Source organism: Dipodomys spectabilis, unplaced genomic scaffold (genome assembly GCF_019054845.1).
Source record: "Dipodomys spectabilis isolate Male_0828 unplaced genomic scaffold, ASM1905484v1 ptg000108l, whole genome shotgun sequence".
Taxonomy (NCBI): domain Eukaryota; kingdom Metazoa; phylum Chordata; class Mammalia; order Rodentia; family Heteromyidae; genus Dipodomys; species Dipodomys spectabilis.
The window spans coordinates 10,109,617-10,133,552 of NW_024870785.1; the positions used below are offsets into that span (position 1 = coordinate 10,109,617).

Below are 23,936 nucleotides of genomic sequence, written 5' to 3' on the forward strand. Positions count from 1 at the left end.
ATTTATTTTTTAAGCCAGCACTGTTCAATAGAAATAGAAGCCAGGCGCTGGTGGCTCACGCCTGTAATCCTAGCTACTCAGGAGGCTGAGATCCGAGGATCACGGTTCAAAGCCAGACCAGGCAGAAAAGTCCTTGAGACTCTGACCTCCAATACACCACTGGAAAACCAGAAGTGGCACTGTGGCTCAAAAGGTAGAGCGCTTGCCTTGAACTGAAGAGCATAGGGACAGTGCCCAGGCCCAGAGTTCAAGCCCCACAACCGACAAAAAATAAAAATAGAAAACAAACTGCACCTAATTTTGCAATGGCATGAGTTCCTAAATGATCAATTGGAGCTAGTTGACACTTATACACATTGGACAGTAAAGTCTAGTTTAACAGAATAATAGAAAGACTTTAAAAGTTGTTTGGAAAAGCTGGGTAGATCAGTTGCTGTGCACAAACAAGGCGCTGGGTTCACCCAACACTGCAAAAATAAAGAACAAACTTGTTTGGAATTAGGCCAGGAGATCTTGGATTCCAAGATAAAGGACTGGAATTTTACCCTGGAGACAGGTGGACAATGGCTTTTTTCTGAGCCAGGGCGTGACAGGATCGTGTTTAAAACTAGAAAGAGGCCACTAGGTGGCCATCTGGTGACTTCAGACCAAGAGTAACCCTTAAAGATGTTTTTAATTCATCTCTAAAAATTCAAAGACTTGGTTTTTGTCAGCATTCTAGAGTAGCACCACCAAAAGTCTGGTCTAGGGAGTCTTTGTTACTGCTCTGTACAAAGCATTTACAGAAAGTAAGGGTGAAAATTTAGAAACAAGTCTAGCGGACTCATTTTATTGTCTAAATCTAATAAAAGTTTGGAGCTTGCATTGTATGTGTTTTGTTTTTCTTTTGTATCGTATTTTATATAGCCATCTTTGACCACATAATTTTTGAAACTCTGCTTTAGAGCTAAATAAAATGGGAAAAAATCACTTGTACATGATGAATAGACACACATGCTTGTAATTTTGTATGATCCTCAAGTGATGTTATAACCATCCAGATGGCCCTCCCTACTCCTAGTCACCTAGTGATGGGAATCTTTTACTTTAGAAAATACTAGGATGAGCCGGGCGCTGGTGGCTCACGCCTGTAATCCTAGCTACTAAGGAGGCTGAGATCTGAGGATCGTGGTTCAAAGCCAGCCCGAGCAGGAGAGACCGTGAGACTCCGATCTCCAATTAACCACCAGAAAACCGGAAGTGGCGCTGTAGCTCAAGTGGTAGAGTGCTAGCCTTGAGCTGAAGAGCTGAGGGACAGCGCCCAGGCCCAGAGTTCAAGCCCCACGACCGACAAAAAAAAAAAAAAAGAAAATACTAAGATGGCTGGGAAGGTGGCTCAGTGGTAGAGCGCTTGCCTTGCATGCTTGAGGCCCTAGGTTCGATTCCTCAGCACCACATAAGCAGGAAAAAAAAAGCCGGAAGTGGCACAGTGGCTCAAGTGGTAGAGCCCTAGCCTTGAGCTGAAGAGCTGAGGGACAGCGCCCAGGCCCAGAGTTCAGGCCCCACGACTGGACCTCCCCCTCCCCCCCCCCCCTAAAAAAAACTTGAATATTAGATAATTTTGTTCTGTGTCTACAGAACAGTTTTAGTCACAGAATCCACAGCCAAAGTCTTTAAAACTTGGAATGAAGGGTAATTTCTGCTGCTGACGAACATGTCTTTGAAAAGCTGCAATGCCATGTCAAGATAATCCATTACAATCAATAAAGACTTCCCTACTACGTTTACGAAAAGGCACTGTTACTAAAATAACAGAAAATTCTCCCCTATAATGAGTTTACTAGTTGTTTACTACAAATCTTTTGTAGATTCACAGATGACTAATATGTGTATTTGGGGGTAGAAAGGCTTCTGAAGGTGAGTTGTATTTTGTATTGTTTCTTGGTGCCTGTAATGGGTTTGAACTAAGGGCCTTCCACTATTAGCTTTTTCTTACAAGGCTGATGCTCTACCACGTGAGTCACAGTTCCACTTACAGCATTTTACTAGTTGAAGATAAGAGTGTTGGATTTGTCTGCTCAAGCTGGCTTCAATCCTTGGATCTCAGCCTCCTGAATTACATGCATGAGCCACTGGCACCCCACTGAAAGGTTTTTGTTTTTTCTTTCCTGGTCCAGGAGACTGAACTCAGGACCTGGGCACAGTCTCTGAGTTGCTTTTGCTCAAGGTTAGTGCTCTACCAGTGGAGCCTACACTCCACTTCCTGCTTTTTTAGTAGTTTACTGGAGATAATAGTCTCAGGGACTTCCCTTCCCCAGGCTTGCTTTGAACCAGCCTCAGATTTTTTTAACCATCAAGTTCCTAGTCCCTAGGTTATACCCGTTTTTGCTGCTTGTGTATTTTCCCCATCTTTTTTGCATCCCTGTATGTGTAATGCTTAATACTATTTTCATTTATAGACCTAGCCTTTAGCACTAGACTTAAGATATATTTGATTTCTCCATATCAAAGCATAAAAGATACCAGACCCTTGTAGATTAGTCATTACCCAGTTGAAGGGCATTGTTTTTCCAATGTTATATTACAGCTAGTATGTTATATATATGCGATATATATAGTATGCTATATATATTTTTTTGTATATGTAAGTGTATGGCTTGTGCCTGTAATGCGAGCTAGTTAGGAGACATCTGGAGAATCACCTGAATTGGTACATCTTTGATCCCAACTCTACTGGAGGCCATAAATTAGAGGACGTTAGGGTTGGGCCTGCTCCAGGCAAAAAAAACCCAAGACCCTATCTGAAAACAACAGCAGCAAGAAAGGTCAAAGTTTATCTCATCTCAATTCCCTCAGGTGGAATTGCTCAGTGAAAGGGTGTTTTCAGTTTGCCTTTCTTGTACCCAGGGTATCTCCTCGGCATTGCTGGTAGACTGGAAATGTGGTCAAGATCAAGTTTTAGATTTCTACTTCATAGCTTTTGAAGCCAAGCTTAATGTTTTTAGGATCAGTAACACAGACATTTGTTTAAATTGAGGGAATATAGGTGTAACAGTACACACCTGTAATTCCAGTACTCGGGAGACAGAAGGCTGGAGGATCACAAGTTTGAGACCAGCTTTGGCTGCATAGTGAGATCCTGTCTCAAAACCTCAAACAACCGAATTAAATAAAACGTTGAGGGGATTGTAGTTCGGTTAACAGAATGTAGAATTTGTTAAGGATATAAAATTTGTTTGCTGCTACTCTGTAGCAACACATCCAGAACTACGTAAAAACAAAGGGCTGGGAAGGTGGCTTAGTGGTAGAGTGCTTGCCTCCCATGCCTGAGGTTCGATTCCTCAGCACCACATAACCAGAAAAAAGCAGGAAGTGGAGCTGTGGCTCAAGTGGTAGGGCACTAGCCTTGAGCTGAAGAGCTGAGGGACAGCGCCCAGGCCCACACTAAAGCCCCCCCCTACCGACCAAACAAAACAAAAATACCAAAAACATGGTTGCTTGTGTAATCAAAGTGACCAGCCAGCCTGCAGAAAAGGCCAGGAATGACTACAAATGGCTCCACTTAAATGTTTATTTTTTTGGCAAATTTGCAAGCTCAGTGGGATCAGAAAAGATCCTTCCTTTGGAGTAGAGGCAACATAGTAAGAGGGCAGAAAAAAATGTCTTAATGACTTTTTTAAAAAAATAAAGTTCCTAATGTGATAGGAGCTGACGATGAGTCCTGATTGAATTTGCTTGCTGCAGAAGTGATGCGGGGAGAGTGAAGTAGGGATGTTGGATTGTGAGTTCCGCTGCACTGGGGGTTACGTGACTGATGAAGAGACCTGGGTGCTGGTGGCTCCATGCCTCTAATAATAGCTACTTAAGAGGCTGAGATCCATTAATTGGGGCCGTGGGAGGGGGGAGTCAGGAGCTGGAAATGTGAAGCTGTGACTCAAGTGGTAGAGCACTAGCCCTGAGTAAAAAAGAAGCTCAGGGATAGTGCCCAGGTTCTGAGTTCAAGCCCCAGGACTGGCACACACAAAAGTGAGGGGGGAAGAGGAAGAGACCTCAAAAGCATGAAGAGGGCTGGGAAGGTGGCTCAGTGGTAGAGCGCTTGCCTTGCATGCCTGAGGCCCTGGGTTCGATTCCTCAGCACCACATAAGCAAAAAGAAAAAAGCCGGAAGTGGCGCTGTGGCTCAAGTGGTAGAGCGCTAGCCTTGAGCTGAAGAGCTGAGGGACAGCGCCCAGGCCCAGAGTTCAGAGTTCAGGCCCCACGACTGGACCCTCCACCAAAAAAAAAAAAAAAGCATGAAGATTCTACGAGAAGGTGATCATCTGTAAGCTAGCAAGAGAGCCTTCAACCAGGAACCAAAGGAACCAAACTGATCTTGAATTTCCCAGCCTTCAAAACGGTGAGAAATAAATCTCTTATTTGATCCACTCAGTTTATGGTATTTTGGTCTGGTACCCCAAGCCAGGTAAGATGATGTGTTTCTGCTTTTCCACAAATTGACATAGATCCATCCAAAAAAGAATTATTTTAGCTGGCAATATATCCTATCCTTAAGATTAACTGTAATCAGCTGTTGTGTGTAACTCCTGCACAGCTTTGAAACACTCATCTCTTTAAGTGTGGTGTGTGAGTATTGGGAAATTCTTTGTTTAATGTCCCTGTAATTTGCAGCCTGAGAATTGCTTGGAGTATGGGATTTCTGCCCATCTCTAGCATTGAAGTAAGAGGTATTTCAATGTATATGAAAACTCATTCACTGGCATTGAACATGATTGCATGGATATTCGATTGTGTGTGTGTGTGCACTCGTGCCTGTTCTGGAAACAGAACTCTGTTTGGATGCTGTCCCTGAGCTGCTTTTGCTCAAAAGTAGTGCTCTACCACTTGAGCCACAGCTGCACTTCCCACTTTTTGGTGACTGCTTGGAGATAACAGGCTCAAACTTACCTGTCCAGTCTGGCTTCAAACCACAACCCTAAAATCTCAGCCTTCTGAGTAGCTAGGATTACAAGCATGAGCCTGGCTTTTAGATGTGATGTCTACAGAATGATAGTATTAAAATAAAATAGACAGCTTCCCTAAGCAGATATACTGGCCTTATTTATAAAAACCTGAACTGCCAGTTGCTGAAGACAGTCATGCTAGACTCCTGTAGCTTGCCCTGGCTTGTCTGTAGAATGTTAGTTTGGAACATTGTATCTTAAGGTGTGGTCATACATTCCACCCAAAGGCCAAATCTTAAGTGTGCCAGTGATGTAGAGAGCTACTTATGGGCCCTCTCCTCCACTGGGCCCTCAGATGGCAGGGCAGTCTCCAAAAATCCATGTGTTACAAGCGGTGTACCCAGGGTGGCAATGTTGAGAGATACTGGAACCTTTTAAGAGGTTGAGCTCCCAGTGAAGGCATTTAAGTCACAGGTAGTACTTCTTCAGTGTAGTTCATGGAGGACCTTCCTTAGTTCCCGAGATGAATTGTTATAAGCCAAGGTTACCTTCATACTCTGTCCCTGCTGCATTCATCTGTTTTCTTTCTCATTTCTCTGCCATACTGTATCATAAACACCTCACCAAAGGCCAAATACGGGGCTGCCTGGACTTGGACTTTTGGACTTCAAAACTGAGATAAGTGGACACCTCTTTTTTTTGGGGGGGTGGAGAGCTTGAACTCAGAATCTGGGTGCTGGCTCTCTTTTGCTCAAGGCTACTGCACTACCACTTTCAGTCACAGCTCCACTTCCAGTTTTCTGGTGATATATTGGAGATAGAGTCTCACAGACTTTACTGCCTGAGCTGGTTTTGAACCAGGCTCCTCAGATCTCAACTGAGTAGCTTAGATTACAGATGTGAGCCACAAGCACCCAGCTCACCTCTTCCTTACAAATTAGCCCCAGACCCCTGCTTTCACTATATTTGATGTCGGTATAATTTGTGGAGGAGATGGGGAAAAACAAGTCGTTTAAGGATACAGGTGGTCCCGATGCAACTATGAGAAGTACAAGTTGTCATGTCGAAAACGAACTTACCACTTTGGTGGGGGTGGGGGGAGAGGCTGGGAAGGGATGGGAAGGGTAAACAAAGGAGGAGGCTACAATGCTTGATAAGAAATGTACTCATTATCTTGCCCATGTAATTGTAACCCCTGTACAGTATGTTCACAAAAAATTAAAATTAAAATAAAAAAAATTAAAAAATAAAATCTAAAAAAAAAACAAATTAGCCTCAGATAATTTGTTATAGCAACAGAGTGTGGACTGATACGTTATCTATTAGTAAATAAGATATTTATATAAATAACATGGTAGAAGGTAATATGGCATGACATATGGAGGAAATGATATTACAAGGAAAAATTCCAGTTAAGATAGAAAATGAGCCGGACTCCAGTGGCTTATGCCTGTAGTCTTAGCTACTCAGGAGGCTGAGATCTGAGATCGAGGTTCAAAGCCAGCGTGGGCAGGAAAGTCAGACTCTTACCTCCAATTAACCACCAGAAAATCTCAAGTGATGTTGTAGCTGAAGAGTGCTCTCCTTGAGCTGAAGAGCTGAGGAACAGCACCCAGGCCCAGAGTTCAAGCCCCACGACCGCCACACACACACACACACACACACACACACGCACACACACACACACACACACACACTCTACACACATACTCAGTTAATAGACATGTATTAGAGATATCTTCTTGCAAGGAGTTCATTAGATGCCAGAATCACAAAGATGAAAAATTTTCATACTTGCTTTTGAGAAGCTAAGTTTAATAAGGGAAGACAGTAACAAAATACTGTTGGGAGAAGTTGTTTTATACTGGTATGTTCAAAATTATTTGGAAGTAGCGTGACAGACCTAGTATAAGAAAGACTGCTACTGAGCTTGGTCTTAAAATACAAAGTTTACTAGATGCAGGAGTTGGAGAAAGATAATAAGGGTCAACCTTTTACCTTCAAAATCTGGAAGGGTTTAAACATTCAGAATTGAGAAGATGGGAATAAGGGACCTGCATGACAAAAATTGGAAAACTAGATGAAAACATGAAGCAAAGGAATTCTTACTAAAGTATGGATGGGTACAAAGAATTAGAAAATTAGCTTCTGTTTGCTGGGGTCTAAATATGGGGAAGAGCTATAGAGATTTTCGAAGTGAGACAGAATGAAGTTAGAACTTTAAGGTTAGTTCTGTATATATATAAGGTTAGTTCTGTATAGGATTTCTTGGGTTAGGATTCATCAGAATCAAAGAGGGCAGTCAGGACCATTAGTATAGCTAGGTAAGAGGTAAATTGGAGATCATACCAAAAATGACAGGGGGAATGGAAAAGCCAGGCCAAAGGAAAGATGTGATAAGTATTTGATTCTCAAATCCCAGCCTTCTGGGTAGCTAGGGTTACAGGCATGAACCATCAGTGCCAGGCAAATCTTTGACCCCCTGACAGACACAATATTTTATAGTCTATATTCATTTGTGTAGTCTATATTCTATAGCTGGAGCTGCTCTAAAAAGACTTACTCCAAGGCCTGAAAAGTCTCTAAAAGATTTTCATAGCTATGCAGAAAATATAGTTCTTTCCTCTTTAAACCCAGTGTTTAAGCAAGATTAATGGAGACCTCTCAGATTCCAAGAAACCCTATATTTACTTCAAGTACCCACTTAAAACCCAACCCTGTGGGAGTTTCTCAATTTGCAAAAGTTGTTTTTGGCTGATAGTTTTAATCTCCAGTAAAGTGTTTCAGAAATAGGCAAAGAAAACCTGCTTTCCTCTGTTCTTTTCTTCAAGTAAGTAAAATATTCCTAACTCAATAAAGTGTTGATTTAATAGTCATGGAAAGGTAAATGTCTCTTTCTGAAATATTGGCCTGAAATCTCATCTTTGAAAGCTAATTGTCCCTTGTGCTGTATTCAATAGCCATGAGAAAAAGTTACTTTTAAATCAAATATGAGTTGTGATCACTAACTGTAGTTGTCTTTTTTGTTGCTTGTGCCAGTACTGAGGATTGAACTTAGGGCCTGTAGGCTTTTCCTTAGTTTTGTTTTTGTTTTTTTGTCAGTCATGGGGCTTGAATTCTGGACCAGGGTGCTGTCCCTGAGCTCTTCAGCTCAAGTTGAGTGCTCTACCACCTTTTTTTTTTTTTTTTTGGGGGGGGGGGTGGGGGGTCCAGTCGTAGGGCCTGAACTCTGGGCCTGGGCACTGTCCCTCAGCTCTTCAGCTCAAGGTTAGTGCTCTACCCCTTGAGCCACAGCGCCACTTCCAGCTTTTTTCTTTTTTGCTTATGTGGTGCTGAGGAATCAAAGCCAGGGCCTCATGCATGCAAGGCAAGCGCTCTACCACTGAGCCACCTTCCCAGCTCCGAGTGCTCAACCACTTAAGCCACAGTGCCACTTCTGGTTTTCTAATGGTTTATTGGAGATAAGTCTCATGGACTTTCCTGCCCTGGCTGGCTTTGAACTGGGATTCTCAGATCTCAGCCTTCTGAGTAGCTAGGATTATAGGCATGAGCCATGAGCTTTCCCTTAGTTTTTTTGGCTCAAGAGTCTCCTGGACTTCCCTGCTTAGGCTAGCTTTGAACCGTGATTCTCAGATCTCAACCTTCTGAGTAGCTAGATTAGAGCCCTGAGCCACCTATGCCTGGTTTGGGGCATCTATTTTGACTTGAATTGAGAATGCCCCCTTTTGACCTTGTTTTTATGAACAGCAGTCTAGAGAAATCTTTTTTTTTTTTGGGGGGGGGTCCAGTTGTGGGGCCTGAACTCTGGGCCTGGGCACTGCCCCTCAGCTCTTCAGCTCAAGGCTAGCACTCTACCATTTGAACCACAGCGCCACTTCTGGTTTTGTTTCTGCTTATGTGGTGCTGAGGAATCGAAGCCAGGGCCTCATGCATGCAAGGCAAGCGCTCTACCACTGAGCCACCTTCCCAACCCCGAGAAATCTTATCTCTCAGCCTTAGACCCATATATGAAATTTCTCTAGACTCAACTCTTGAAGATCTACAGAAACTTCATATTCAATATGTCCACTACTGAGTCCTGTTCTCACCAACCTGATATTCTCTATCCTGATCGTCTCTATGCTAATGAATGTCTACCACCCACCATCAACTCAAGCTACAAGCCAGCACCATCATATTTTCCCTTCTCCCTAACATGCTATACACTCCCTCTGCCCCAGCATCTGATCCTCTTCTGACCCATAAATCTGACAACTACCCCAGCCTCCTCCCTCATCTCCCCAAGTTTCTTCTAACAAGTGCTGAAAAGCTGTTTCTGAAAACAAAAGCAGACTCCTTCCCTGAGCCCGTAAAAGTACAAAAAAAGGCAGGCATCCCTATCCATTTGGTATGTCTTTTGGCTTTGTTTTTTTTTAGTTGTTTTGCAATCACTTCAGATTTTGAGTACAAGATTGATCAGTAACATCTTTATGACAAGGGACCAAAATGTTCCCTAAGAACAATGGAGCCTCCTCAGAACAGACTAAGACCACTTGTTTGCTTATCCTGACCAGGGATGACTACACTAACAACTGTAGCAACCTCCTCAAAACAAGGAGTGATAGAATGATCAACCAGACCATGTGAACTGGCAGAACCAGGATTCAAAAACAGGCTTTGTGCCACGTTACTGTCACCTGATTTGCTGTTCCACCCATAGACCTCAAAATGTACTTATTAAACAACTTGGAGAAGTAGGAAAGGAAAAAAAAAGGGAGGGGGGAGAGAAGTGAGCGTGGGTTCTCAGCTGTGCACACTCTTAGTTTGAAGTTTTATTTCCTCTTAAAAATTGGTCAATGACTTTGGCTTCTGTAGGGAAAGATAGTTCCTCGTAAGCCTTTAAGAAGGGCCACAGGGGCTGGGAAGGTGGCTCAGTGGTAGAGTGCTTGCCTTGCATGCATGAGGCCCTGGGTTCAATTCCTCTGCACTACCTAAGCAGAAAAAGCCGGAAATGGCTCTGTGGCTCAAATGGTAGAGTGCTAGCCTTGAGGTGAAGAACTGAGGGACAGTGCCCAGGCCCAGAGTTCTGACCTCATGACCGGCAAAAAAAAAAAAGGGGGGGGGCAGTCAAAGGGAGGAGCAGCAGAAGAATGGAGAGAAAGGGTAAGCAAAAACAATTGTGTTCAATGTACATATGTGAATATGGAACCACATAACTTGAAGGTACGTGCAAAAGATGACACTGACCAAGATGCATAATACTTATAAACTGATTTGTTGAACTGAAACCCCTTTGTGCAATGACTTAAAGGCAAAAAAAAAAAAAAAAAAAAAGGAAGAAGCACTGATCATACAGGATTGCTTTTAGGTGCCAGGATATTAAAAGTCCCTGAGACTCACCAGCAATTAAGCACCAAGAAAGAAAAAAAAATGCGGTGGCTCAAGTGGTAGAGCAATTAGCCTTGCACAGAAAACCTCAGGGACAGCACCCAAGCCCTGAGTTCAAGCCTCAGGCCCAACACACACACACACACACACACACACACACACACACACACTATGATTTTATTTATTTATTTTTTTTTTATTTTATTTTTTTATTGTAAAGCTACTATACAGAGGGTTACAGTTACATGAGTGAGGTTATGAGTACACTTCCTCTTGAACACTATGATTTTAAGAATGATGCGTTTGTAACCTTCCAAACACATATACACACACAGTATGATTGGGAGAATGAATGATGCGTTTGTTTGTAACCTTCCAAACACACACACACATACACACACACAGAATGAATGATGCGAAGTTGTTTGTAACCTTCCAAAGCCCGCTTATAATGTTGTAACCCTGTCTATGATGACTTGACGACAGGGAATCTCTGAAATCCCATAGGTGGCACACACCTGTAGGCCCTGCACACAAGAAGCCCAAGCAGGAGGATAAGTTTGAGGCCAGCCCGGGTTACACAGGCTGGGGGGGGCGGGGGGTGAAGCATTTTCCAGAACGATTACGATTACTGCGAGTGTGCAAGCAACTCACGGCTGGCTTTCTGGTGGTGAACTGGAGACCACAGTCTCCTGGGCTCTCCTGCCCGGGCTGGCCTCGAACCCCGATCCTCAGACCTCAGCCTCCGGAGTAGCTGCGGGGACGGCAGGCGTGAGCCCCCGGCGCCCCTCGCTAGGCTTTTGTGTGCTCTTTTTAATTTCAATCTGAGGACAAGCATACGTCAAGCACGGAAAGAAAACCGACACTGGCCAAGACGCGCAGTGGCAACGGGAAAGGCCCAGCCCAGTTCTGGAAAATGCAGAGCCCAAGGGGTGACGGGAGGAGGAAGGGACCGGCGGACGACCTCGCCTCAAACCGGGTTAACCTCGGCACGGCGTGGCCTTCCCAGCCCACCCGGATCACCGCCCCGGACTCGGCGGGCTGCACCGCCACCGCCGCCGCCGCCTCGGCCTCCCGGAAGCTGCGCGAGGGGGGCGTGGCCACGGGGGGGGCACGCACGCGAGAGCCCCGCCCCGGCCCGTCCGGCGTGACGTCTCCGGACGTGACACGGCGCGCGCAGCCGCGCAGTGCGCGTCGGGAAGAGGGGATGAGCTGGGCTGGCTTCCGTCGCGTTAGCGAAGGCTCAACCTTCTCCCCGTCCAGCCCAGGTTGTCGGGAGATGGGCCTCGGGCGGAGAAGCCGGCGTCCGTGAAGCGCGTCCGGCGCCACGGTGAGTGAGAATCCGGCCTCAGAGCCGGGCCCGGCGGCGGCGGCGGCACCCGGGGACCGGCCCTGCCCGCGCAGAGGGGAGGGACCCGTCCCCCCCTCCTCCTGCGCCGCCTGGACCTGGACGCGGGGCCCGGGCCCTGCGCTTCCCCGCTGCCTCGAAAGGGTGGTGCGGTCCCGCGACCTTGGATGGTGTGAGTGGCCTTGACCACCATCCCTCCTTTTTTTGTGTTTTGTTTTAACCTTTGGGACACTCAGACCCGACTTTGACCTCCTCCTCCTCCCTCTTGCTTCTGTTTCCGGCCATCCTGTCCCACCCACGGGTCCCCAAGGCCTTTAGAACCCCCTCCGAGTGGTTCCACTTCCTCCTCTGACCCCCTCCCTCCCTCCCGTCCCGCCTCCGCCCCCCCCCCCCCCCAGGAAGCTTCTAGTGAAGTACAAGTATGAGTTTAATAAATGGATGAGTTACAACTTAACTAGAAGTTTTGCTTTCCTTAAAAGAAAATAACAACTCGCCTTCCGTCCTGGAATTTATGGCACAGACAAGTTCCATTTCACCTGCCCTGTAACCAAGAGACGCATCAGGACCTTTAATTTCAGGAATGTGCGTTGGTGCCTCTGCCTCTTGGGTTTATTTCTTGCCTCTGGTTTATCCTGTGACCTTGAACAAGTCAGTCACGACACATTCACCTGACTCACAAAGGTGGTGTAGAGCCCAAGGAATTTAGTATTTGTTAAGAGCTTCTAAGGGTTTCCGGTCAAAAAGGTATGCCTACCTAAAAGGTGTGTGTTACTCATTTTGGCTGCATTAAAATACCATTTGAAGCCAGGCACCAGTGGCTCACCGCTGTAATTCTAGCTGCTGAGATCTGAGGGTAGCGGTTCAAAGCTAGCCGAGGCAGGAAAGTCTATGGCACTCTTTACCTCCAGTTACCACCAAAAGAAAAAAAAAAAAAAAACTAGAAGTGGAGCTGTGGCTCAAGTGGTAGAGCATTAGCCTTGAGCAAAAAAACTCAGGGACCGTGTCCAAGACCTGACTTCAAGCCCCACAACCAGCACACACACAAAAAGCCAAGTGTTATTAAGTATGTGGTCTTGCTCTGCGGCTTTGCTTTGTAAGCGGATTTTGCATTTCAAGCCATTCTGTTTTTTCAGATTGTTGAATGTCATTTATGTTGATTTTTAAATAGTTGTTGCAGCTCTACATTAAGTGAGGTGATGTGGGTTGTACTGATGCTTTTTTTTTTGTCGTGGGGCTTGAACTCTGGGCCTGGGCACTGTCCCTCAGTTCCTCAGCTCAAGGTGAGTGCTCTTCCACTGGAGCCACAGAGCCACTTCCAGTTTTCTGGTGGTTTATTGGAGATAAAGAGTCTCATGGACTTTGCTGCCAGGCTTTGAACCATGATCCTTAGATCTCAGTCTCATGAGTAGCTAGAATTACAGGCGTGAGCCACCAGCACCGGGCTCTTTCTTTAATTAGATCTAATTATTATATCTAATAAATAAGGCATAATATTGCAATAGTACCAGGAGCCAGTGGCTCACACCTGTAATCCTAGCTACTCAGGAGGCTGAGATCTAAGGATCATGGTTCAAAGCCAGCCATGGCAGAAAAGTTCCTATAAGACTCTTATGTCCGATTAACCACCAAAAAGCCAGAAGTAGAGCTATGGCTCAAGTGGTAGAGTGCTAGCAAACCTTGAGCAAGGAGAAAAAAAAAAAAGCTCAGGGACAGCACCCAGGTTGGTAAAATAATTTTATTTTGCTTCAGAAAGGAGGAATCAAGCTAGGGGTACAGCTCAATGATACAGATAGAGCCTACTGGGTTACAAGGTCCTGGATGCCTCCCTTCCCCCAACACAATGGAAGTCTATTAGGTGACATAGGGAAAGCACTTTTGCTCTAATATAGAATAGAGAACTATGGAAGTTATGTTCTGCCAATTTTTAGGCCTAAGTTTGAAGAGGATAGTAGTTTCTATTCTCTCTTTCAACATGTATACTTGGGCCTCAGCCTTACAAAGAAAGAAGCACTCCAGTTGTCTTCCTAGTAAAACTTGCAGCCATTATCAACTGCCTTACATGTAAGGTAGCCACCTGGGAATCCAGCCCAGCTGAGCTTCAGATAACTCCAACCCCAGCTACTTATCTCAGTACAGATGCATGAAACCCTCCGTGAGCTCCGTCTTGCTAACTCAAAGACAGCGCAGAGAAAATATAGAGGTATAAAAATAATTTTAAGCCACTGTTTTTTTGTTTTGTTTATTTTGGTCGGTCGTGGGGCTTGAACTCTGGGCCTGGGCGCTGTCCCTGCGCTCTTCAGCTCAAGGCGAGCGCTCTACCACTTGAGCCACAGCGCCACTTCTGGTTTTCTAGTGGTTTATTGGAGATAGGAGTCTCAAAGTCTTTCCTGCCCAGGCTGGCTTTGAACCGCAACCCTCAGATCTCAGCCTCCTGAGTAGCTAGGATTACAGGCGTGAGCTACTGGCACCTGGCTAAGCCACTGTTTTTGAGTGAGTGATGTATTCTGCAGCAACAGGTAACTGGAAACAGTAATTTTTTTTTCTTTTTTTTTTTTTTGTCGGTTGTGTGGCTTGAACTCTAGGCCTAGGTGCTGTATTTTAGCTCAAGGCTAGCACTCTACCACTTGAGCCACAGAACCACTTCCGGCTTTTTTTTTTCTGTTTCTGTGGTGCTGAGGAGTCGAACCCATGGCCTCATGCATGCAAGGCAAGCACTCTACCACTGAGCCACCTTCCTAGCCCTAAAATTTCTGTTAACATTTTTTTTCTCAAAAAGAGTCATGCTTTATTGCCTGGGTTGGTGCACTGCTCTTACTACTTAGTTTTAAAGATGTGCCAATGTCACAAGAAAAGGAAGAAAACATTTGGAGGGAATCATATAAAGATGTGTGTGTGTGTGTGTCCATGTCCATTCTCTGAGCGTTTTTTTTTCTTTTTGGGTCTGATCGTGGGGCCTGAACTCTGGGCCTGGGTGCTATCGCTCAGCTCTTCAGCTCAAGGCTAGCGCTCTACTACTTGAACCACAGAACCACTTCCGGCTTTTTTCCTTTTGCTTATGTGGTGCTGAGGAATCGAACACAGGGCCTCATGCATGCAAGGCAAGCGCTGTACCACTGAGCAACCTTCCCAGCCCCCTCTCTGAGCTTTTTTGCTCAAGGATAACACTCTGCCTCTTGAGCAACAGCTTCACTTGCGGCATTTTTGGTAGTTAATTGGATTGGAGATGAGACTTACATACTTTGCTGCCCAGGCTGGCTTCGAACTGAGATCCTCAGATCTCAGCCACCTGAGTGGCTAGGATTACAGGCATGAGCCACTGACAGCCAGCTCAGACTTTTTTGTCAGTCCTGGGGTCTGAACTAAGTGCCTAGTTGGTCCCTGAGCTTTTTGCTCATGGCTTTACCATACCACTTGAACCACAGCTCCACTTCCACTTTTTTGGGAAGTGTTAATTGGAGTTGAAGCTTGTGGATTTTCCTGCCAAAATGGCTTTGAACTCTTTCAGTTGAACACTTTAAAAAATAGTTTAAAGCCGGGTGCTGGTGGCTCATTCCTGTAATCCTAGCTACTCAGGAGGCTGAGAGCTAAGGATCGGGGTTCAAAAGCCAGCCTGGGCAGGAAAAACCTTGAGACTCTTATCTCCAATAAACCACCAGAAAACCAGAAGTTGTGCTGTAGCTTAAGTGGTAGAGTGCTCGCCTTGAGCTGAAGAGCTGAGGGACAGCGCTCAAGACCAGAGTTCAAGCCCCATGACCGACCAGAAACGAAAAAAAAGAAAGAAAAAGAAAAAATATTGCTGTGCTTCAGTGGCTCACACTTATAATCCTAGCTTCTCAAGGAGTCAGATCTGAGGATCACAGTTCAGATCCAGCTTCAGATAAATCTAAGAGACTCTTACCTCCAACTAACCAGCAAAAAGCTGAAACTGGGGCCATAGTTGAAGTGGTAGACCCCAGATTCAAACCCCAGTACATTCTCTCTCTCTCTCTCTCTCTCACTCACACACACACACACACATACACACACTCTGATTTCTCATAATTTTGATAGCTTAGGGATTGACTTGTGATGCTGATCTCAGTGGGAAACAAATTGTTATATTGTTTTTACCAAAGCATTTTCGTAGCTCTTCTCTATGTTCATGACTCTGACCATTTACCTTGTAGCTTCTTTAACCTGTATGGGCCATCCTCCAGGTCTCTCATTTACTTGGTAAGCAGCAGCATCTGGGCATCAATTGTATTATCACTTCCCTTTCATTTTAAGAGGTAGAAATTTCATTGGGAAGTGAGATTTTTTTTTTTTTTAATATCTCGTGTGCCTTTTAATACTTTACCTCCTGTAGAGCAAATATTCTAAATATTTACCAGTTTTTCTTCAAAAATAGGGATCGTTATTCCACTTCCTCTTTTCCCTAGCATTCTATGATCTTTGTAAAAGTTCTTGGGAAGTCGAGTGCTGGTGGCTCACACCTATAACCTAGCTCCTCAAGAAACAGATCAAATCCAGCCCAGACAGGAAAGTCTGAGCTGTGGCTCAAATGGTAAAACAGTATCCTTGAAGGTAAGAGTTCAGGGGTAGCACAAGGGAAAAAAAAGTTCTCTGGAATTCTCTTTCCTTGGTTTCTGTGATACTGCACTCTCCTTATATTCCTTTACCATAACCATAACTCTTGTTTCCTTTTCTGAGTTCCCTGTATTTTAATAAATGTTAGGTAAGTTTTAAAATATGCTACATACCCCTCTATACATCACCTTGACAATAAAATTTTATACACACACACACACACACACACACATGCTACACAAGAACAAAGGAAATAGAACTATCACTGGGCAATAGTGGCTCATGCCTGTAATCCTAGTTACTCAGGAGGCTGAGAGCTGAGGATCACAGTTCAAAGCCAGCCCAGGCAGGAAAGTCTGTGAGACTCTTATCTCCAATAAACCAGCAGAAAACCGGAAGTGTTACTGTGGCTCGAGTGGTAGAGCGCTAGCCTCGAGCTGAAGAGTTCAGGGACAGTGCCCAGGCCCAGAGTTCAAGCCACACAACCGACAAAAAAAAAAAAACAAAAAACCATAGAATTATTTAAACTAAATCCTAGTAGTATTTCGGTATCTGTACTTCATTCTCTCTCAAACAATAGGGATTATAAAAATTAACATTGATGCCTTCGTAATTGAGACGTAGATTTAATGTCTGGTCTGTCTAGACAGTTAATGTCTGCTTTGTAATTACATATTTACATTTCTTATCAAGATATCTTTCTTTAGTTATTTTTTATCGTATACTTAACATGTTCAAGATTGAATTATCTACTTTCTTACAAATCAGTGGCTGTAATTTAGAAGTAATTTTACCCCCAGGGGGACATTTAGCAACATCCAGGGACATTTGGTTGTCAAAACTGGAGAAGGTTGAGTTCTGCTGACAGATAATGAGTAGAGACCAGGATGCTGCTTACAACCGCCACTGTGTGGGGCAGCCTTCTACAGCAGCGCCCTGTCTGGTCCAAAATGGGATGTGCCCATCTGAGAAGTGCTATGACAAACTGATTTTAAGCTACAGTATTAATTTCTTCAGAGCATCACTAGTGTGAGCTCATGTATGAGCGCATGCGCACGCGCATGCGCGTGTGCACACACACCTATACACCTCAGCCACAATGCCATCATCTCCCTTTTAGCAGTGTCTCAGCTGTGTAGCTATGTGGCCCCAGTTGGCCTGAAACTAATGATCTTTCTGCCTCAGCCTCCGGTGCTGGCATTTCAGACATGCATTACTACATCTCACTGATCTTTCAAACCTAGCATGAATAGCCACAATTTTACTACACTGAAATTATATTGTTCCCATCAAAAACAGGCTTTTGTATTCCCTACTGAATCAAATATAAGCTCATTGCATTGGCTTTATTCATGTGCACTGGAGCTTGAACTCAGGGTCTCTCTCTCACTTGGCTTTTTTGCTTAAGGCTGCCACTCTTACTACTTGAGCCACAGCCCCACTTCCGGTTTGTTTTTTAAAATTTGAGTAGCTGTGCAAAGGGTTTTCAATTAAACACGTCAGTTTATAATACATCTTGGTCAATGTCACCCCTTCGGCTGTTCTCCCGAGTTCTAGCTTTTTGCTTGGTTATTTGGTGATGAGAATCTCACAGACTTGTCTGTTGTGGCTCATTTTGAACCTTGAAATTTCTTTGTAATGTGATGTGTCTCTTTTCATAGTACAGTTTAATTTTTTTTTACATTTTTTTTGGGGGGGGATCCAGTCGTGGGGCCTGAACTCTGGGCCTGGGCGCTGTCCCTCAGCTCTTCAGCTCAAGGCTAGCGCTCTACCACTTGAGCCACAGCGCCACTTCTGGCTTTTTTCTTTTTGCTTATGTGGTGCTGAGGAATCGAACCCAGGGCCTCATGCATGCAAGGCAAGCGCTCTACCACTGAGCCACCTTCCCAGCCCCTACATTTTTTATTATTATATCTCTAAGTAGTTGTACAAAGAAGTTCCCATTCTACAAAACAGTATATGAATACAATGTGTCTGACAACATTGTCACCCATTGCTCCTAACCCTTTCATAGTACAGTTTAATTTTTTTTGTTGTTGTTGTTGGTCATGGGGCCTGAACTCTGGGTCTGGATGCTGTCCCTCAGCTCTTCAGCTCAAGGCGAGCGCTCTACCAGTTGAGCCACAGTGCCACTTCCAGCTTTTTCTGTTTATGTGGTGCTGAGGAATCAAACCCAGGGCTCATGCATGCAAGGCAAGCACTCTACCACTGAGCCACCTTCCCAGCCCCACAGTTTATAATTTCTATTAAATGTCTACTAAGGATTATGGAAAGACTGTGGACATATCAGTGGGCTCCTTTGGTCCAGTTGATTATTTCACAGAGAGATGAAACCCAAGTTGGCCCCTTAAGGAAGGCTAGAACACGAATGGAGTACATTCCAGTCTGGAAAAAAATTTTTTCCAGCTATACTGAACTTTCCAATGACTTCCCAGTGACCATAGTCATAGTAATAATATATAGTATAGTAATTGTTGTCTTTTTCTTTAGACAGTTTGAACGTGTTATTGGTAATTAAACTATGACAAGACTAAAAGTCCTGTTTTCCGTAGCTCCCCAGAGCAGTGCTTTTCAGATTGGCCAGTGAGAATCATTTAAGGCCCTCCTCACCTTCACTGACTGGGTCTTGATTTTCCTTACTCCCCCTCCCAGGTTCTGCAATTAGAGGCATGTACCTGTCTCCCCCTCATCTCTAATAAGAACTACATTTTACATTTTTGATTCATTATTACGTATCCATTCCTTTGAGATCCCTGAAGGTTAGATGTATATTTTTTACTTTCTTACTTAATTGGGGGAAAAAGACTACTGTAATCCTCTGATCTCTGGGAAAATGTATGATTTTGCTATTAAAAATAATAGGACTAAGCCGGGTGCTGGTGGCTCATGCCTGTAATCCTAGCTACTCAGGAGGCTGAGATCTGAGGATCGAGGTTCAAAGCCAGCCCGGGCAGGAGAGACCGTGAGACTCCTATCTCCAATAAACCACCAGAAAACCGGAAGTGGCGCTGTAGCTCAAGTGGTAGAGCGCTCCCCTTGAGCTGAAGAGCTGAGGGACAGCGCCCAGGCCCAGAGTTCAAGCCCCACGACCGACCAAAAAAAATAATAATAATAGGACTAAGAATGTGTCTTAGTGGTAGACTGCTAATCTTGAGCAGTAGAAGCTCAGGGAAAGGGCCGAGGCCCTGAGTTCAAGCCCCAAGACTGGCCAAAACAAAACAAAAATAAATAAATAAAAATAATAGTTAAATGCTGCTTTTTGGGGGAGAAGGGGAGTAGTGGGCCTGATCTCTGGGCCTGGGCACTGTCCCTCAGCATTTCAGCTCAAGGCTAGCTCTCTACTACTTGAGCCACAGCACCACTTCAGGCTTTTTCTGATTATGTGGTGCTGAGGAATCGAACCCAGGGCCTCATGCATGCAAGTCAAGCACTCTACCACTGAGCCATCTTCCCAGCCCCATCTGCTGCACGTATTTTTATTTTTTTTAACTGTATTTTTTTTTTTTTTGTCTTTTCTTTTTTGGTACTGGGGATCGAACCCAGGATGTTGTACTTGCTAGGCAAGCGCTTTGCCACCGAGCTACATCCCAGCCCTGCGTGTATTTTTATTTATTTTTATTTTATTTTATTTATTTTTTGGGGGGGGGTCCGGTCGTGGGGCCTGAACTCTGGGCCTGGGCGCTGTCCCTCAGCTCTTCAGCTCAAGGCTAGCACTCTACCACTTGAGCCATAGCCTCACTTCTGGCTTTTTTCTTTTTCTGCTTATGTGGTGCTGAGGAATCGAACCCAGGGCCTCATGCATGCAAGGCAAGCGCTCTACCACTGAGCCACCTTCCCAGCCCCCTGCATGTATTTTTAATGCTAGCAAAAAATCAGCCAAGCATACTTATATAGGCAGCACTCAGGAAGCTGAGGCAGGATTATAAATTCAAGGGTACCCTAGACTATATAGCAAGACTCTGTCTGAAATATGTATGATCTTTGTTCTGGAAGCCCTGGCTAATACCTTTGATGGCATAATGTTATGGCAGTATTTTTCCTCCCTGTTTCTGTAAGCATCTGTCCAGTCCTGTCATTCTATCTTTGCAGAGTTTCTTCTATCTACTCCTCCATCGCCTCTGGCCTGCCCTACTTCTGACCTTTATTGTCTTTCCCTAGGATCCTTACAGTAGATAACTGGTGTTTTTCCCATCTCTAGCCACCAATTTTGGATCACATAACTCCCTTCTTCAGAACCCTGCTATGGCTCCCCATTAACTTTAAATAACAAAGGAGACACTTCAGTGTGACCTTTCTCTTTTTTTATTGTCTGGCTGAAACTTTTTTTAGGCTTACTAAAAAAATGATACATAATAATAACATTCTTGTTCATCCTCTAGTGACTGATTCTAAAGATGTACTTTACTTTTTCTTTCTTTTTTTGGCTAGTCCTAGAGCTTGAACTCAGGGTCTGGGTCCATGAGCTTCTTTTGCTCAAGGCTAGTACTCTACCACTTGAACCACAGCGCCACTTCGGCTTTTTCTGTTTATGTGGTACTGAGGAATCAAATCCAGGGCTTGATGCATGCTAGGCAAGCACTCTACCACTAAGCTACATTCACAGCCCATACTTTACTTTTTTGACTCCTCATCTATCAATAACGTTCTCCCTCCAGAACTCAATTACTTGCATAATGCCAATATCTCTCTAGCAATACTGAATCATCCATCTTAGTTTTCCTTAGAGTACTTCTGTTATTTGTAACTCCAGAGATTGCTGTCATACTGTGTTGTTTTACTGTTGCTTACAAACATTCCCTTTCATATTTTTTAAACTATAAAGAAACACTATATCTGATCTTTGAGTTGCTGGAAGCACACTACCTCTCTCCCATCCAAGTACTAACCAGGCACGACCCTGCTTAGCTTCCGAGATCAGACGAGATTGGGCACGTTCAGGGTGGTATGGCCGTAGACGCACACACTACCTCTCTCTATAGCAGAATATCTGTATTAAAATTGAAATAGCTAATTTCCTATTGTAAGTTGCCTGGGCACCAAATGTAGTTTGTTTACTGTTTGCCTCTAATATATCCTAAATTCAAAGGTAATCATTAAAAAAAAAAAAGTAGGGCTGGGAAGGTGGCTCAGTGGTAGAGCACTTGCCTTGCATGCCTTGCATGCCTGAGGCCCTGGGTTCGATTCCTCAGCACCACATAAAAAAGGAAAAAGCTGGAAGTGGCGCTGTGGCTCAAGTGGTAGAACGCTAGCCTTGAGCTGAAGAGCTGAGGGATAGCGCCCAGGCCCAGAGTTCAGGCCCCACGACCAGACCCCCCAAAAAAATATTCAGGTACATGTTCTAGATTTTCATTTCATGAAGTTCAAATCAGTAACAACTTTTCCTAGTTAAGAACCGTATTAGTGATGAATCCTCAAAATGAGTTCTGCTTGACTTTTTGAACATTATCCTGTCATTAGATTACTACCACCACTGATGGTCCAGATAGAAGATGAAATTACAAAACTGTATAGTACTCAGCCATTCTGCTCAATGATGGCGTTAGTCTTTGTCTCTATATACTTAGTAATGTTTCCACTAAAACATGTGGACTTATTTTCTGGTAATGAGAAAATTAATGGACTTATTTGTCATTTCAGGAAAACTACTTTTCATGAAATACACCATCTCTTGTGAAGGTGGAAAGTAAGAGCTGGTCATCATGCCTGCCGTGGCTTCAGTTCCTAAAGAACTCTACCTCAGCTCATCCCTGAAAGACCTCAACAAGAAAACTGAAGTTAAACCAGAGAAAATAAGCACAAAGAAGTATGTATCCTTGGCTGATTTGACAACTCATATAGTCATTTAAGTTCATTTATTATTTACATTAGATGAATTGTTAAAGTTGATTTGAAAATCAGTACCATCACCTGGCGCTGGTGGCTCATGCCTCTAATCTACTCAGGAGGTTAAGACCTGAGGATCATAATTCCAAGCCAGCCCAGGCAGGAAAGTCTGTGAGACTTTTTTTTTTTTTTTTGCCGGTCGTGTGGTCTATACTTTGGGCCTGGGCGCTGTCCCTCAGCTCTTCAGCTCAAGGCTAGTGCTCTACCACTTGAGCCACAGTGCCATCTCCAGCTTTTTCTGCTTATGTGGTGCTGAGGAAGCAAACCCAGGGCCTCATGCATGCAAGGCAAGCGCTGTACCACTGAGCCACCTTCCCAGCCCTCTGTGAGACTTTTTGTTGTTGTTGGTTATGGGCCTGGGCACTGTTCCTCAGCTCTTCAGGTCAAGGCAATCACTCTACCACTTGAGCCACAGCACCACTTCAGTTTTTCTGATGGTTAATTTCAGATGAGAATCTCATGGACTTTCTTGCCCAGGCTGGCTTTGAACAGTGATCCTCAGATCTCAGCCTCAACAGTACCTAGGATTACAGGCATGAGCCACTGGTGTCTGGCTATGAGACTCCTATCTCCAGTTAACCACCAGAAAATTAGAAGTGGAGTTGTGGCCCAAAGTGGTCGAATACTAGCCTTGAGCAAAATTGCTTAGGACAGCTCCCAGGCCCTGAGTTCAAGCCCCATAGCTGGGAAAGAAAAAATACAATCACTTGAAGAAAGTAATACCTTCTTAGAGAAGTACCTACCTATCTTTGTCTTGGCAGAATTCATGGATGTTCTGCTAATATGCAAATTATGTGTTCTCTAGACAGTATGCATAGTAGATCACACATTTAAAAATCATTAGCCACAAATTATTAAAACAGTATAAAAGAAAGGGAAGGTTATGTTTATTTTTTGTACTGAACATGAAAGTAACTTAGGATTCTAGCATAGCCTTCCTTTGATTAGAAGGAAGAATGGATACTTTTTTTTTTTTTCTTGGTGCCAGTTTTAGGGCTTCAACTCAGGGACCGGCTACTGTCCTTTAGGCTTTTCCACTACTACTTGAACCACAGTTTTATTTCTGGCTTTTCGATTAACTGGAGATAAGAGACTCAGGACTCATGTTTGTTTTTGTTTTCTTTTTGTCTGTCATGGGGCTTGAACTCTGGGCATGGGAGCTGTCCCTCAGCTCTTCAGCTCAAGGCGAGCACTCTACCACTTGAACCATAGCGCCTCTTCCAGTTTTCTAGTGGTTTATTGGAGATAAGAGTCTCACGGTCTTTCCTGCCTGGGCTGGCTTTGAACCAAGATCCTCAGATCTCAGCCTCCAGAGTAGCTAGGATTATAGGTGTGAGCCACCGGTGGCCTCCACAAAAGTATTTTTTTAAGAGAGCTCTTTGTGAGGAACGAGTGTCTGGCTGACTTCCTGGACTAAAGGCTGGGCAACCTAAATCATGAAATTTACTTTTATTGTCTGTAAACTTTATATATAACTTGTATCTTTTTCTCAGATGTCAAGTATTTTAAAGTTGGTGGTTTTTTTTTTTTTTCCAATTTTAAGCTATGTGCACAGTGCTCTGAAGATCTTCAAAGCTGCAGAAGAATGCAGATTAGATCGTGATGAGGAAAAGGCCTATGTGCTATACATGAAATTTGTGAGTGTTTATAATCTCATCAAAAAAAGATCTGACTTCAAGCAACAGCAGGTAACTTTCATTTGTTATTTTTGCACGATAGAACTTGATTTCCTCTTAAAAGATTTAACAGTGAAATTTATACGTGTGTGTGTGTGTGTGTGTGTGTGTGTGTGTGTGTGTGTTTGTGTCTGTGTCTGGGGATTTACTATTGAACTGTATTCCAGCCTAACAATGA

The 23,936-nt window shown here is 44.1% G+C and overlaps 1 protein-coding gene across 2 annotated transcripts in view; it reads left to right on the forward strand.

The window, feature by feature from the left end:
* Positions 1–11,464: 11,464 nt before the first annotated feature.
* The window catches only part of Usp8 (ubiquitin specific peptidase 8), a 49,251-nt gene continuing 36,779 nt past the window's right edge, over positions 11,465–23,936 (forward strand). For both annotated transcript variants that reach the window (XM_042687860.1, XM_042687861.1), the window contains exons 1-3: positions 11,465–11,615; positions 21,837–22,002; positions 23,626–23,770. In XM_042687860.1, coding sequence (XP_042543794.1) covers positions 21,899–22,002; positions 23,626–23,770 — 249 coding nt within the window. In that variant the 5' untranslated portion in view covers positions 11,465–11,615; positions 21,837–21,898. The remainder of the gene's footprint in view (positions 11,616–21,836; positions 22,003–23,625; positions 23,771–23,936) is intronic.